The sequence below is a fragment of the Ursus americanus genome, chromosome 1, assembly GCF_024610735.1.
Source record: "Ursus americanus isolate L20-20 chromosome 1, mUrsAme1.1.p, whole genome shotgun sequence".
Taxonomy (NCBI): Eukaryota; Metazoa; Chordata; class Mammalia; order Carnivora; family Ursidae; genus Ursus; species Ursus americanus.
The window spans coordinates 43,536,100-43,549,333 of record NC_142127.1 but is presented as its reverse complement, the minus strand read 5'-3'; the positions used below and the strand labels follow the sequence as shown (position 1 = coordinate 43,549,333).

General features: G+C 39.1%; 1 protein-coding gene across 1 annotated transcript in view; it reads left to right on the top strand.

Moving 5' to 3' along the window:
* COBLL1 (cordon-bleu WH2 repeat protein like 1) overlaps window positions 1-13,234 on the top strand; it is a 159,612-nt gene that overhangs the window by 124,817 nt on the left and 21,561 nt on the right. Inside the window, 2 exon segments of the mRNA XM_045780637.2 lie at window positions 11,978-12,131; window positions 12,585-12,659. Of these exon segments, the coding sequence (XP_045636593.2) occupies window positions 11,978-12,131; window positions 12,585-12,659 (229 nt within the window).

Genomic DNA, 13,234 nt, shown 5'->3' with positions numbered 1-13,234 from the left:
GTTAGTATTCTCTTAAGTAGTCATCAGTTTGCCTTACACAGGCTTACGGATAAGTCGGTCTACCTGTAGCTTGGAAAAAATTTTGTTCACCACATCTATTTTATGCTTTTTGGCTGTCAGTATTTAATACTTTGTCTCATTTCTGCAAGGCATTTCTCCATACTGGCAAATTAAAGTATAGGATAGTGACTTTGGAGCTTAAACTGAAACTCTTCACAGAAAAGGCTGTTGATTTTCTGAGCTAATTTTGGCAACTGATTGTGCAGTTTCCAAAGAGGATTCAATAAAGATTCAAGTCAGTAAAATAATGTATCCTAACCTGTTTTTTGGGGGACAGTTTTGCAACTAAATTATTTGATCCACCTACAGAATACATTTTAGAGAATACATAGTTTACTGTCTTTGCTACCGTGTTGTTTTCTCATGTCCCTAAGTATCTAGGTACTCTTTTACATTTCAAGCCTTGTATCCTGTTCCTTATAAAGGTGAATATACGGTCTTCCCTGGAAATGTTCAGTTGCAGAAGAAAACTATCCAATTAGAAATTTTCTGGCAGTTTTTCTCTGATCTTTTTGAGCATTTTGTGACTACGATTCTGCCTGAGGATTTGAAATGCCATTTATGCAACAACATATGTAATGCTGGCTCCTACTGTTGTTTACCTAAATCGTATCACATGTATTCCTGTATAAATGCATACAGTTATTTACAGTAAGATTATAAGTATATAGTTATTTACGTAGATTGTCATTTATATCACACATGACAAAAGTCAGAAATGCAATGACATTGACTTAAATCGACAATCACTTAGACTTCTGGGATTGAAACTAAGTTCTGAAATGCAGTATCTATACCATGTTCACTGATCAGGTTTCTGTGGGGAGCACACGTAATAAAATCTGTGGCCAAAGGAGGTCCTAGTATTATTGACAATGAGCCTTTTAAGAGTATTTTACATGTGAAGAAGAGGAGGAAGAGTTGGGCACAAGTTGCAGATAATCTTGACCCATAGGATCCACAGAAACTTTTGGAGAATTCTTTATTTTTGCACAGTTTGGTATGGTTTTGTTTTTGGAGTTCTGTGTGTACACAGCAGTAAAGCGGCTTTCCCCAGGCTACTAGAATGGTACCTCATTTTCTTTCGGATATTGGCTTTTGGCTGGAAACACAGTAAGGAATTATCTTGAACTTTTTATTTGGTCTCATTTTGCATTCTGGTGCAGACAAACACTCAAATGTTGAGAAATGGAAATACTTTGCCATCCAGTATTATGCAAGTGAAATTTAATACTTAAGAGTGTGTTCATTTTTTAACAGCTGATTTAATTGTTTTTAAGAAATGTTTGACAGTATTCATTTTTAACTCAGTTTTACCTTTTAATATTTATCATGGTTTGTAAGTGGGTAAGATGATAGATTGTCAAATGTTTATAAAATGTGCAAGAATATCGTTGGTCTTTGTGTCACTTAATGAGTTTTAATCCGAGATGTTCAATGCAGAGTCATTAAGGTTGTCATAAAAAGAGCATGTATTGTAATCTTTAAGAAATCTTTTTGGCTTTTTCTCCAGATTATCACACAACATTTGATTTTCCCCGCCACTTCCCACTTATATTTATCATATAGAAAGAAAACCACACACATAATTCTACAATTGCCTAGGAACAGTGGTTGCCATGGCATTTTTAGTTTGATATAAGGAGTACAGCTGTCTGTATTCCCAAAAATAGGACTTGTTTCATTCAGTAGAGAAATGCACCAGTGCAGCATAATAGGATATAATCTGCTTCTACCTTTTAAGGCTTTCCCATATATACAAATATACTTAATCTTGGTAGTCTTAATCACAATTGCAAAATTAATGACTAATGCTTATGTAGCACTTACTCATGTGTCAGACCAAGTACTAAGCACATTACTCATTTAATGCTCTCGAAAGTCCACTGAGCCATTACTTTTTTGGTTTCTGCCAGCTTTACCTCTGACCCAAATGTAAAGAACTATGCTTATTATAAAGTTGTTAGACTTTAAAGAGTAATACTGTTCAATAGGTCATATGTGGAGTTAGTGTGGATTTCTCTCCCTTCTCTCCCAGTACACTAAAGTTGTGCCTCTCTGAAGGACATACTGTATTAATAAAATATTTAAAATTATCAGTGTTAGGAAGCTTCCTTTACAAGTTCATATAGTATGAAGCTTACTTAGGCTTTCTACCGCTATGACATTTGGGACCTCGTGGGGGAGGAAATGCTTTCTTTGGTAACCAGCATGTACCAGAGACCAGGGCAGAGAGAAGCAGGCCTCTTTCCTGGAGCCATGAGGATAAAACTATGGGGTCACTCGGATAATGCCTGCCATACAGTGTTGGCTCCCTTTCCGAGATGAACTGAGTTGATCCTAGATTGTTCCCTTGATTGGTACTTTACTTGGTGGGGGGCCCCCACTCAATCTATAGGTGTTCCCTGCTCTCCTACCCTACCTCTAGACACTTTTTTGTTCTTTCTGATCACTGATCATGGAGAACCTTGATTACCACCATTGTCTGTCTTTTTAACTTGATCCTGAGCTCTGATTTCTCCTGATTTCTCTTCTCTCTCTCTCTCTTTTTTTTTTAAATTGGGAATGTATTACTGAGTTAGGCCCTCATCTTTCGGCATTTAAAAAATGTCATTAGTAAGGGATTACCACTAATATGACTTGGTTATACGATATCTCAAAGTATTATAGGGTTGATGCAATGAAAGCGCAGGTTGCCTCAGGGAGAGAAATTTAAAAACCTTACAAGAGTATAACCCAGGTTGTAAAATGTGTGTTTTGTTTTGTTTTCTGATCTACATGGAGAAGGGCCAAAAAGGGAGTATATTATGGCGGAAGCAGCCCCACTCTGGCTTGAGAGATAGTCTTGGCTCTACCAGTAGGTCTGTTACTGTCATCATTTTTCTCATTGCCTTCTTTGTCTTCTACCTTGAAGAACAAGCCATTGAACTTCTTAGTGGCTTGGGTTTCTTCTCTGTACAATAAAATTTTGTAACTAAATTTCCAAAGGTCTCTTCCAACTCTAGTGCTATCAAATTATTTTATTCTTTTGTTGTCTTTTTAAATCGGCCTTTAACAGGTAAAAGTGCTTTGTTACGTGGATCTTTGGTTTGATCACTGTTAATCAGATAGTGATGCCTAGTCCTGGTATTACTTCTCTGAGGATTTCTGAAACTCTAAAGGACAGTAACGAGATAAAGCACTGATTAACATCTTTCTCCCTGAACTCCTGACTGTAGCACAAAAGTCAACACCAGTGCTTTGGGCATCAGTAAAAACAGGCATAGGATGCAGAGTTTGAGGAAGATATGCTCAGGTTAATGAGTTTGTTAAGTAGAGGGTACAGGTGTTATCATTGACTAATGAGGCGTTTGTATCTAGACCACTTTGAGAAAAATCTAGTGGTAAGCTTGGCCACCCAGAATCTTCTGAAGGGATTAGAATTTTAGTAACTAAAAAAGATACAAGTTACAGGTGGTGGTGGTATTTAGACACCTCTAAGTGAATCCAGCTCTGATCTCATTACTTACTGTCATAGAATTTATTTCAGCAAATAGGATGTCGATAGGACACCCTTAAAATTGGCAGAATAGGTGACTGCTTACATGGTGTGGTTTTAAGAGCTCCAGGGCCTGATACTACTGCCCTGTTTCTCCTTACCCTACATACTGTAGTCTGGGACCGGACATATCACCTCTGTTTCTTACACCCTTTCACTGATAGTTGTTTTCTTCATCTAAGTTGACCTAGACAGGCTAAGACTTTCAGTGCTGTGAATGAAGGATCTTAAAACAGGTTTATTGAGAGAACACAGAAGGAGGATATATAAGTCCTAGATTTTTAGGAGTCAGGAGGAAGTGCCGTTTAAGGGAGGGGAAGGGTGTGGAAAGAGATTTGGGGCAGCAGTACAAACATGCCCAGTCTCACCATAATAACATTTTATTTATTTATTTATTTATTTATTTATTTATTTATTTATTTATTTATTTATTTATTTATTTATTTAAATTTTATTTATTTGACAGAGACAGCCAGCGAGAGAGGGAACACAAGCAGGGGGAGTGGGAGAGAAAGAAGCAGGCTCCTAGTGGAGGAGCCTGATGTGGGGCTCGATCCCAGAACGCTGGGATCACGCCCTGAGCCGAAGGCAGACACTCAACGACTGCGCCACCCAGGCGCCCAATAGCATTCTATTTTTAAAAACTTCATAAAGAAAGAAACTGGCATATAGGCCTTCATTCAATACAAGTCAAAAAAATGCATGTGTATGTGTGTATCCAAGTATAGAGGATATGTGTAAAAGCCTGGACACCAGAACTTCGCTAGAGTATTTTCCTTTTCACAGGTAACCTATGTTTGTTGGGATTTACAGGGATTTTTCTTTTTTTACCTCATCATTGTATGCATTGTTTCCATCTTATACGAGATTGTGCTAATTTTGTGATCAAATCAGTAATAAAACAATTCATTGTGATTAAAAAAAACTTGCCTTTACAGCTTTATTTTGCAAATTCATTACAATACCTCATCCTTCTATATTACATTTACTTTATTATAAGTTTTGAAGTTTAAGAAAACTGACCTGTTGTCTAAGTTGTAAAATTATTTTAGAAAATTCTTCCATCAAGAGTTAAGAATTCAGGGGGCGCCTGGGTAGCGCAGTCGTTAAGCATCTGCCTTCGGCTCAGGGCGTGATCCCCGCGTTCCGGGATCGAGTCCCACATCAGGCTCCTCTGCTGGGAGCCTGCTTCTTCCTCTCCCTCTCCCCCTGCTTGTGTTCCCTCTCTCGCTGGCTGTCTCTCTGTCACATGAATAAATAAAATCTTAAAAAAAAAAAAAAAAGAGTTAAGAATTCAAACTTAGGGCGCCTGGGTGGCTCATTCAGTTTAGCATCTGCCTTTGGCTCAGGTCATGATCTCAGGGTCCTGGGGTCAAGCCCTGCATCGGGCTCCCTGCTTCTCCCTCTCCCTCTGCCTCCCCCCCTGCTTGTGCTCTCTCTCTCTCTCATAAATTAATCAATCCTTTAAAAAAAAAAGAAGAGTTCAAACTTGACCTTTAGTTAGTTATGTAAAAGGTCATGCTTTGGGATATAATTCACAGTAAATTAAATAGTATGTCATAGTATTTATAGAGAATATCCAAGTTGGAGAAGGATAATGTGATTCTGGTACTTAAGGAAAAGTATGAGTTTTAAGACAGTTTCAAGGGGTGGCCTAGGTTTTCTCCTCTCAGCCATTCCTCCCCACATGTGGAAATCATAAACAAATAAAAACCCAAAGCTTCTAACAGAAACATTTAAAAATGTCCTTGAAGTTGAGCTACTGTATTTCTGTCCTTTGATTCAATTCTTTTTCTTATTTTTGTTTGCAATTTTTCCTTTACTGTTTTCTACAGAATATATTGATTTCAGTGACCCACATCTTATAATTCAACCATGATTAATAAGTGATCTAATAACTTGTAGAGAGCTAGTACTCAGTAAATCTACTGAACGCCATTCAATTCTATTTTCTTCAGCTAAATTTAGTTCCATCTGGAACCAGTAAATCCTGATCTGGGTGTGAATTCTGAGGGATTAAGTATCTGGCATGGTTTTCAACTTGACCTTGCCACTTTTGCTAGAGTGTTCTCTGTGCAGTATTTTCCTTTTCACAGACTGTAAAATTCAGTGATGTGCATTCCTGTTAAGGGTGCAGTTTTCGCTAATGGCAGGCAGGCTTAGTGACTCTAACTAAAGTAAATAATTGAACATCTCTAATCATTAACCAAAGCGTTTTCCCCTAGTGAGTAGAAACCTCTCTGTGTTCTTGTTTTGTAAACCCTTTAGATTTAAATATAGTTTAATCTCAACTTCATTTAAAAAATTTCAGTCATAATTTAGCCAAAGGAAATGTATCTTGGTGCCGAAAGCTAAAGACCATTCTAAATAGTTTTTCAACTTTAATTCTTTACATTAAATTTATGAAATATTCAAATTCACATATTATACACATTCATATACCCATCACCAAGATTTAGCAAAGTAGCGTGATTAAATTCCTTAAAGGTAGGATGGAGCTGTCTGAGGTGACCTAAAGGGGGAATTTTTACACATAATGAATTACACACAATGAATTTGGCTTACTCAGTGGACTAAACGCCAGTTCCTGAATGCTGGGCACTGGTGGGGTTTTAAGGTTGATTATTACAGAGATGGACTCTAATAGGGCTCTTACTAACACCATCACTGCAGACAAAGTACAATCTAGAGTAAGTACCTCCTTTTATCCATACTTGTCACTCTGCATTAGAACTATCATTTGCTTATTTTATTTACAGATCATGTTCACATACTTTAAAGTAGATGAGCTGCATGTAACATTAGCTCATACTTGCGGAGCCGGTACTGTATACTAAGCTCTGTGCTGAGTTTTCACCCATGTCATTTCACATAAGCATCCAGCCCTTTCTGAGCTGGAGGTACTGTTAACTTTTCCCACTTTATAGATGAGGAGGCTGAAGGTTGCAGAGACACTAGGTGGCCATGCTCCCTGGTTCAAGCCCTGACATTGTCTGCAAAGCTCATTTGTTTGGTAAGCATGACACTAGTCCGCCTTCCAACTTGCAAACCTCTAGAAGCCCTCTCCAGTTAGACGCAAGCTCACATTCAAAACTACTGGGTAGGTCCAGCCTGACTAATGCAAAGGTAGAGCGGTCAGGAGACTGTTAGGTGCATACTCCTGCAGGGCACAGGAAAACTAGGGCTTAGGGGTGCTGCTTGGTTAGGCACTGATGGCCTTCCTCACCTTTTTTCTTTCTTTTTAAAGAATTTTTAGCATTTTATTTATTTTTAATGTTTCAAGTTTTTACTTAAATTCTAGTTAACATATAATGTAATATTTCAGGAATAGAATTTAGTGATTCACCACTTACATATGATACCCAATGCTCAACACAGCATGTGCCCTCCTTACTCGCCATCACCCAGTTAGCCCATCCTCCACGCCCCTCCCCTTCAACAATCCTCAGTTTGTTCTCTGTAGTTAAAAGTCTTGGGACACTTGGGTGGCTCAATCGATTCAAGCGTCTGACTTGGGCTCAGGTCATGATCCTGGGGTCTCGTGATCAAGCCCCGAATCAGGCTCCCTGCTCCTCAAGGAGTCTGCTTCTCCCTCTCTGTCTGCCCCTACCACTCCACCCCTCCCCCGGCTTGTGCTCTCTCTCCCAAATCTTAAAAAAAAAAAAAAAAAAAAATCTTGTTTATTTCCTTCCCTCTCTTTTTTCTTTCCCCTATGTTCATCTATTTTGTTTCTTAAATTCCCCATATGAGTGAAATCATATGGTATTTGTCTTTCTCTGACTGACTTATTTCACTTAGCATAATACACTCTAGCTCCATCCACACCATTGCAAATGACAAGATTTCATTTTTTTATAGCTGAGTAATATTCCATTCTGTATATATACCACATCTTATATATCCATTCATCAGTCAGTGGACACTTGGGCTCTTTCCATAATTTTGCTATTGTTGATAATGCTGCTATAGACATCAGGGTGCATGTGTCCCTTTGAATTGGTGTTTATGTATCCTTTGGGTAAATACCCAGTAGTGCGATTGCTGGGTCATAGGGTAGTTCTATTTGTAACTTTTTGAGGAACCTCCACACTGTTTTCCACATTGGCTGCACCAGTTTGCATTCCCACCAACAGTGTTAGAGGTTCTCCTTTCTCCGCATCCTCACCAACATCAGTTGTTTCCTGTGTTGTTGATTTTAGCCATTTTGACCGGTGAGGTGATATCTCTTTGTAGTTTTGATTTGTATTTCCCTGGTGATGAGTGATGTTGAGCATCTTTTCATGTGTCTGATGGCCATCTGGATGTCTTCTTTGGAAAAATGTCTATTCATATCTTCTGCCCATTTCTTAACTGGATTATTTGTTTTTTTGGGTGTTGAGTTTGATAAGTTCTTTATAGATTTTTGGATACTGACCCTTTATCAGGTATGTCATTTGTCAATATCTTCTCCTATTCTTTAGGTTACCTTTTAGTTTTGTTTCCTTTGCTGTGCAGAAGCTTTTTATCTTGATGAAGTCCCAGTAGTTCATTTTTGCTTTTGTTTCCCTAGCAATCATGATTTGTTTACTTAAGCAGCTGTGGTGGTTTAGTGAGTCTGCTTTCTAGAAGTAGCTATTCTTGGGTTAGGAACCTCTCCATTCTTGCGTGCTGGCTACGTATATTCCACCCACATTCCTCAGTGCACACCACTTTTCTTGGTTGCAGTCTATTTAGGAACACCTAGATCTTCTAACTTAAATGCTTCTTCTTTTCCTGTGGGCTTTTACCCAAGAAAAGGGTGCTTGCAGTAGATATAGAACATCCCTTTCCCAAGGTCCAGGGGTTCCTCCACTTTGGTCTTAATAGTGATGTTTTATTTTAACACGAAATAACTCCCAAGTTTGATTTTTATTTTATTTTACCTGTCCTTCTTAGCTGATTGAAATTATTTTCTAGCAGTAAAAAAGAAAACATGCAGGGGTGCCTGAGGGGCTCAATCAGTTAAGCATCTGACTCTTGATTTTGGCTCAGGTCATGATCCTGGGGTCATGAGATCAAGCCCTGTGTCAGCTCTGTGCTGGGGGTGGAGCCTGCTTAAGAGTCTCTCCCTACCCCTCTCCCCTGTGCTCCCTCTCTCTTTAACAATAACGACACAAAACTCTTGTCTCTCTGTCTTGAAAGACAAGAAAGAGATATTAAGCTATTTCCTTGAACATTAACACTAATATTATTGTACCTCAGGACAAAACTTCCCTTTCTGTCATTAATCTGTTGCTGATTATCTAAACTTAACCATTCTTGTTCCTTGAAAACCCCTGCTCTTGGCCCATCCTACATAAGTTGTGAAATTTACAGTTTTGTCATAAACGTAGCAAGTTTTAACTATTATAGCATGAAATCTAGTTATCACAGGTCATGTACATCTTTCTGCTACCACTCAGTGACAGTCATGCCGTCTTAATGTCTTCTTCTCAGTCTCTGTGATCCAATCGCAGCTCTAATAATGTATGTCCATTTCTTTTCATGTTACACTTGCAAAACAGGGTAAAGGGAGTTAAGTTCTGTAGGATAAAGTTACAAAAGATGTGCTCCTTCAAAATGTTCGTGTCTTTGCTCTTCTTTTCCCTGGGCTGTCTTCATAAATGCTATTGAAAAATTTTTAGTAAAACTAAAATCTGTGTATTTTGACAAATTTTAAATTCTTTATCCATAGAAATATAAATATCCTGTACCAAAAAAATAAAAGTTTGCTTATTTTAAGACTTCTAGGGACATAAATGAAATATGTGAGTCTATTTTTATTTTGTCTTTGAGTTATGGATAGGTTCATATAAACTTCTGAGTCTGCAATATAAATTCCTCCCTTCTAATTTCTGTATATTTTATTATGACCAAAATTTAAGAGCTCTAACTCTTAAACAGATACTGTCATTTGAGAAATTCATGACTAATTCAAGTCACGACTGCTTTTATCAGGTAATAGAAAAGATCAATGAATGACAGTGATTGGGAATCTGGCCTAAAGGGGAACACAGGTTTGTATCATAGGCCTCGTGAGAGCAATCAGTCTAAGCACTGAAACAAGTTTGCAGTGTGGAAGTAGGAGGAAAATCAAATGCTGCCCCAGATTTGTGCATTCAGCAATTACTTATTGATCACTTACTGTGTTCTTACTGGTAAAGTAGGTCTGTGAGAGGAGGGCAGCATGCCTTAATAGGGCTTTACTGAGTAAATTCATCTGAGAAAGAAAATGGCATATTCTACTGCTTTTGATATTTACATCATTGTTTTGAAAAGTGAAGTGCTGCATTGTTTTAGGAGAATTTTTGGACTTTTTCCTAACGACTCCTAAACTTAATTTTATAAGATAGCAAATGAAAGTTTCCAAATACGGAGCTATATCATTAATCAAAAGAAGAAAACTTTACATTCTGCTCGAAATGACATTTAAATACTGCTCGTCCAGCTGTATGATACCATGCCTTTCCTTCTTAGCCCTTTATTGCCAAGGGTCCTTCTCCTGATTGTTTCAAAAGTCCAAAGTGCAAACTGAGGATCTGTCTCCACCTCCACCCTGGAGCGGGTGGGGGGTGAGGGATGACCCTTAGGTTTAATCAGAATTGGCTTTAGTGACTGAATCAGTCTGGGTTCGGGTGGCGGGCTTTAGCTCTTTCCATGCTGGTTAGGTCTGAGACGTTCTGCAGGAAGGGCCGTCGTATGGAGGGGGAGGAGGTTGGTGGCTGCAGCTGTTCATCAGTTGATACGGAGAATACTGAATGGTTTGACTCGCCTTCAGGTAGGCCAGGTGCTACCCTGCCTGCCCCCGGTGAGGTGTGTGTTCCATCGAGTGCTGCCATTGTGGACCTAACTGTGCTGTGTCCCTGTGAGAGGACACTCAGGGCAGGAGGTGGTTGGAGAGATCTAGGGGCTTGGTGCTTAACTGCTGTAGACGTCCTCACCCACACTTCGGCCTTTCTGTGCCGACTGGGAAACTGTTAGTAGGTTTTGAACAGAGTGACCCTAAGCAAACTTCGGTTTTGATAGGATCCTTTTGCTGGTATGTTGAGAAAGGGCCGTAGGGGAACCGTGTGGAAGCAGAGTCCGTTGGGAGGTGCTTGATGGTAATCCAGGCCATGTGGTAGCAGTCAAGCTGATGCGCCAATGGGATGGACTTCATGTGGCGTGTGAGAGAGAAAGGAGAGGAGGACGACTCCAAAGTCACTGCACTGAACAAATGGAGGAATGACTTGCTCCTTCCTGAAACAGGAGAGACTGTGGGAACAGGACTATTTTTGCTGGGAGAGGGGGAAGAAGGGATTATCAGGATCTCAGTTTTAGACATGCCATGTTTGAAATCGCCGTGGATATTAAGTGGAGATCACATAGAGGATGGAGGCGTAAGTTTGGAATTAATCAGCATATGAATAATATGTAAGTGCAAGGGAAAGGAGGAGATTACCAACAGAGTGAACATACATACTGAAGAGAGTGTAGCTAAGGACTAAGATGAAAAAGAACCGTAAAAGAAAATGGAGCGTTGGGATCTGTCTGGAGTAGGAATGTGGTCATCTGGAAGTAAGAAAAAGAGAATTTTAAGAGGGTAGTCTAGTCTGTTGAATGCTGCTAACAGGTCAAATAAATGAGTTCTGAGAATTAACCAATAGTTTAGTTGTGGTTGTGGTCATTGACGACTTTGATAGGAATAGTTTTAGTGGATCAAAAGTTGGGAAATATCTGGTTGGGCAGGTTCCAGTGGGGGATGAGAAACTGGAGACAAAGACTATGAACAACTCGTTGAAGCAGGTTGGTTGTAAAGAGAAAGCGTGAGATGGCATGGCAGTGCGCCAGGAGGCAGCGGGCGGTCTGCGAGGCGGGCCTATCTTCGGGTCTGCTGACGGTCACATGCCAGCCGTGTGAGCAGTAGCTGCGGATGGAGTCGGTGACCTCAAATGACCTTGCCGTGGGTAGACATATAAATTTTTGAGATGTTTGTTGTTAATACATTAGTACTAAAAAAGAAAGATTAATCAAGCCAGCTGTTTTAACGTACAGATATCCTTCCCTTTTCACCTCTTACTGTACATCCCTTTTTCTCCATATTTTTCTTTGAAAGCTAATTTTTAACTATTATGAGTCCTCCACATTATAATTGGTTGTTGGTATGCCATTCTTCCATCCTGGCCTGAGTTCCTTGAGAAGGACCATATTTTACTTTACTTTACATATCTGTCTCATAGCTCAGCTCCTGGCACACGGCAGGTACTCCATAAATGTTTTTTGAAGGAATGACTCTTATGTTTCATGTTGGCATCTAAAGCAGCTGATGTAAAGGTCAGTGTCTTCGTGAAGTTTGCTGTCAATTTCTAAATACAGATTGTGTCTGGTCATTTTGTTCTCCAGAGTCCCTGTGGAACAGGCATAGTGAGAACTGGCTCACTGCAGCTCAGTAGTGCATCTGCTGGCAGTTCGTCTTTGAAGAGGACAAAGCGAAAAGCACCTTCCCCGCCCTCCAAAACACCCCTGCATCAAAGTGATGAAAATAGTCCTGTCACTGGTAATGTTACTTTTCCCGTTAACATTCCATGTGTGTTAGGTCTGGTTTCGTATAGACAGTAAAGTAAATCAGGTCTTTTTACTAAAAGACAATACTCAGGTTTTTAAATTAATTTTAATAATATTTCGATAGTCCCTGATTATTCTCACTTAACTACCTTTTTAAAATCTGTAACATAACCAAAAAAAAAAAATTGTGTAGCTCCCTGATCCAAAAACTAAGCATGTGATCACTTGTGAATCTGTTCAGGACACTCTCCTTCCAGGATTGACTGCCCGTAGGAAGGGGAAGCTAAGTTGACTTTAGTTGTATCAAAGCTGGACGAAGAAATGGCTTCTAACAGAGTTACGGCTATCTCTTCCCAAATTATATACAAATAAATTAAGCTACTAAGGAATTGCTACATTTGTGAATGTGACTTGTTTATAAGTTGTGCTGCTTCTGCCCCCCCAGCCCTGCAGGCAGAACACGCAGTTCCTTCGGACGGCGTTTTGGAAGCAAACTCTCCCGAGGGGCTGCCCAGCCCAGGTAGGACACCTTGATTCCACATCATGTAGTTCCGGAAAAAGACCTTTCATGGCAGTTGAGGAATGAATCTAGTTATAATGCTCTATGAAAGACATACAGATGCTTGGACTCTATTTCCCAGATTTTATAATATGAAATGAAAAATTTTCCACCCTGGGTTGAGTATGAAACTGGCAGAACTCAAAATTTTAGTTCTGTGATGGTAGCTTAAGAACTTTCCTTATGCAGTGTCAGGTTACCACTTATTAATGTCTTTCCCAAGAAGGACACATATTAGTTAGGAATGTACCTTAGTGTGTTCAGAAGAAACTTACACCAAGGTGTAACGTACCATTATTTACACAACTGTCCTATGTATGAATTCAACATACATAGTGTCCTAATTTAGTGGTAAAAATTTGTCATCAAGAAGTATTTTCTATTATATGGTTACATTTTGAGTTCTCCAAATTAATGAAATGCCAGTAAAAATAAAATAATTCAATTTAATACTGTTTCCCTATATTTTTAATAGTAGCTATTATAAGAATAAATATAAAATTTCTTAATTCTTAGACTTAACGTTAGATGTTAAT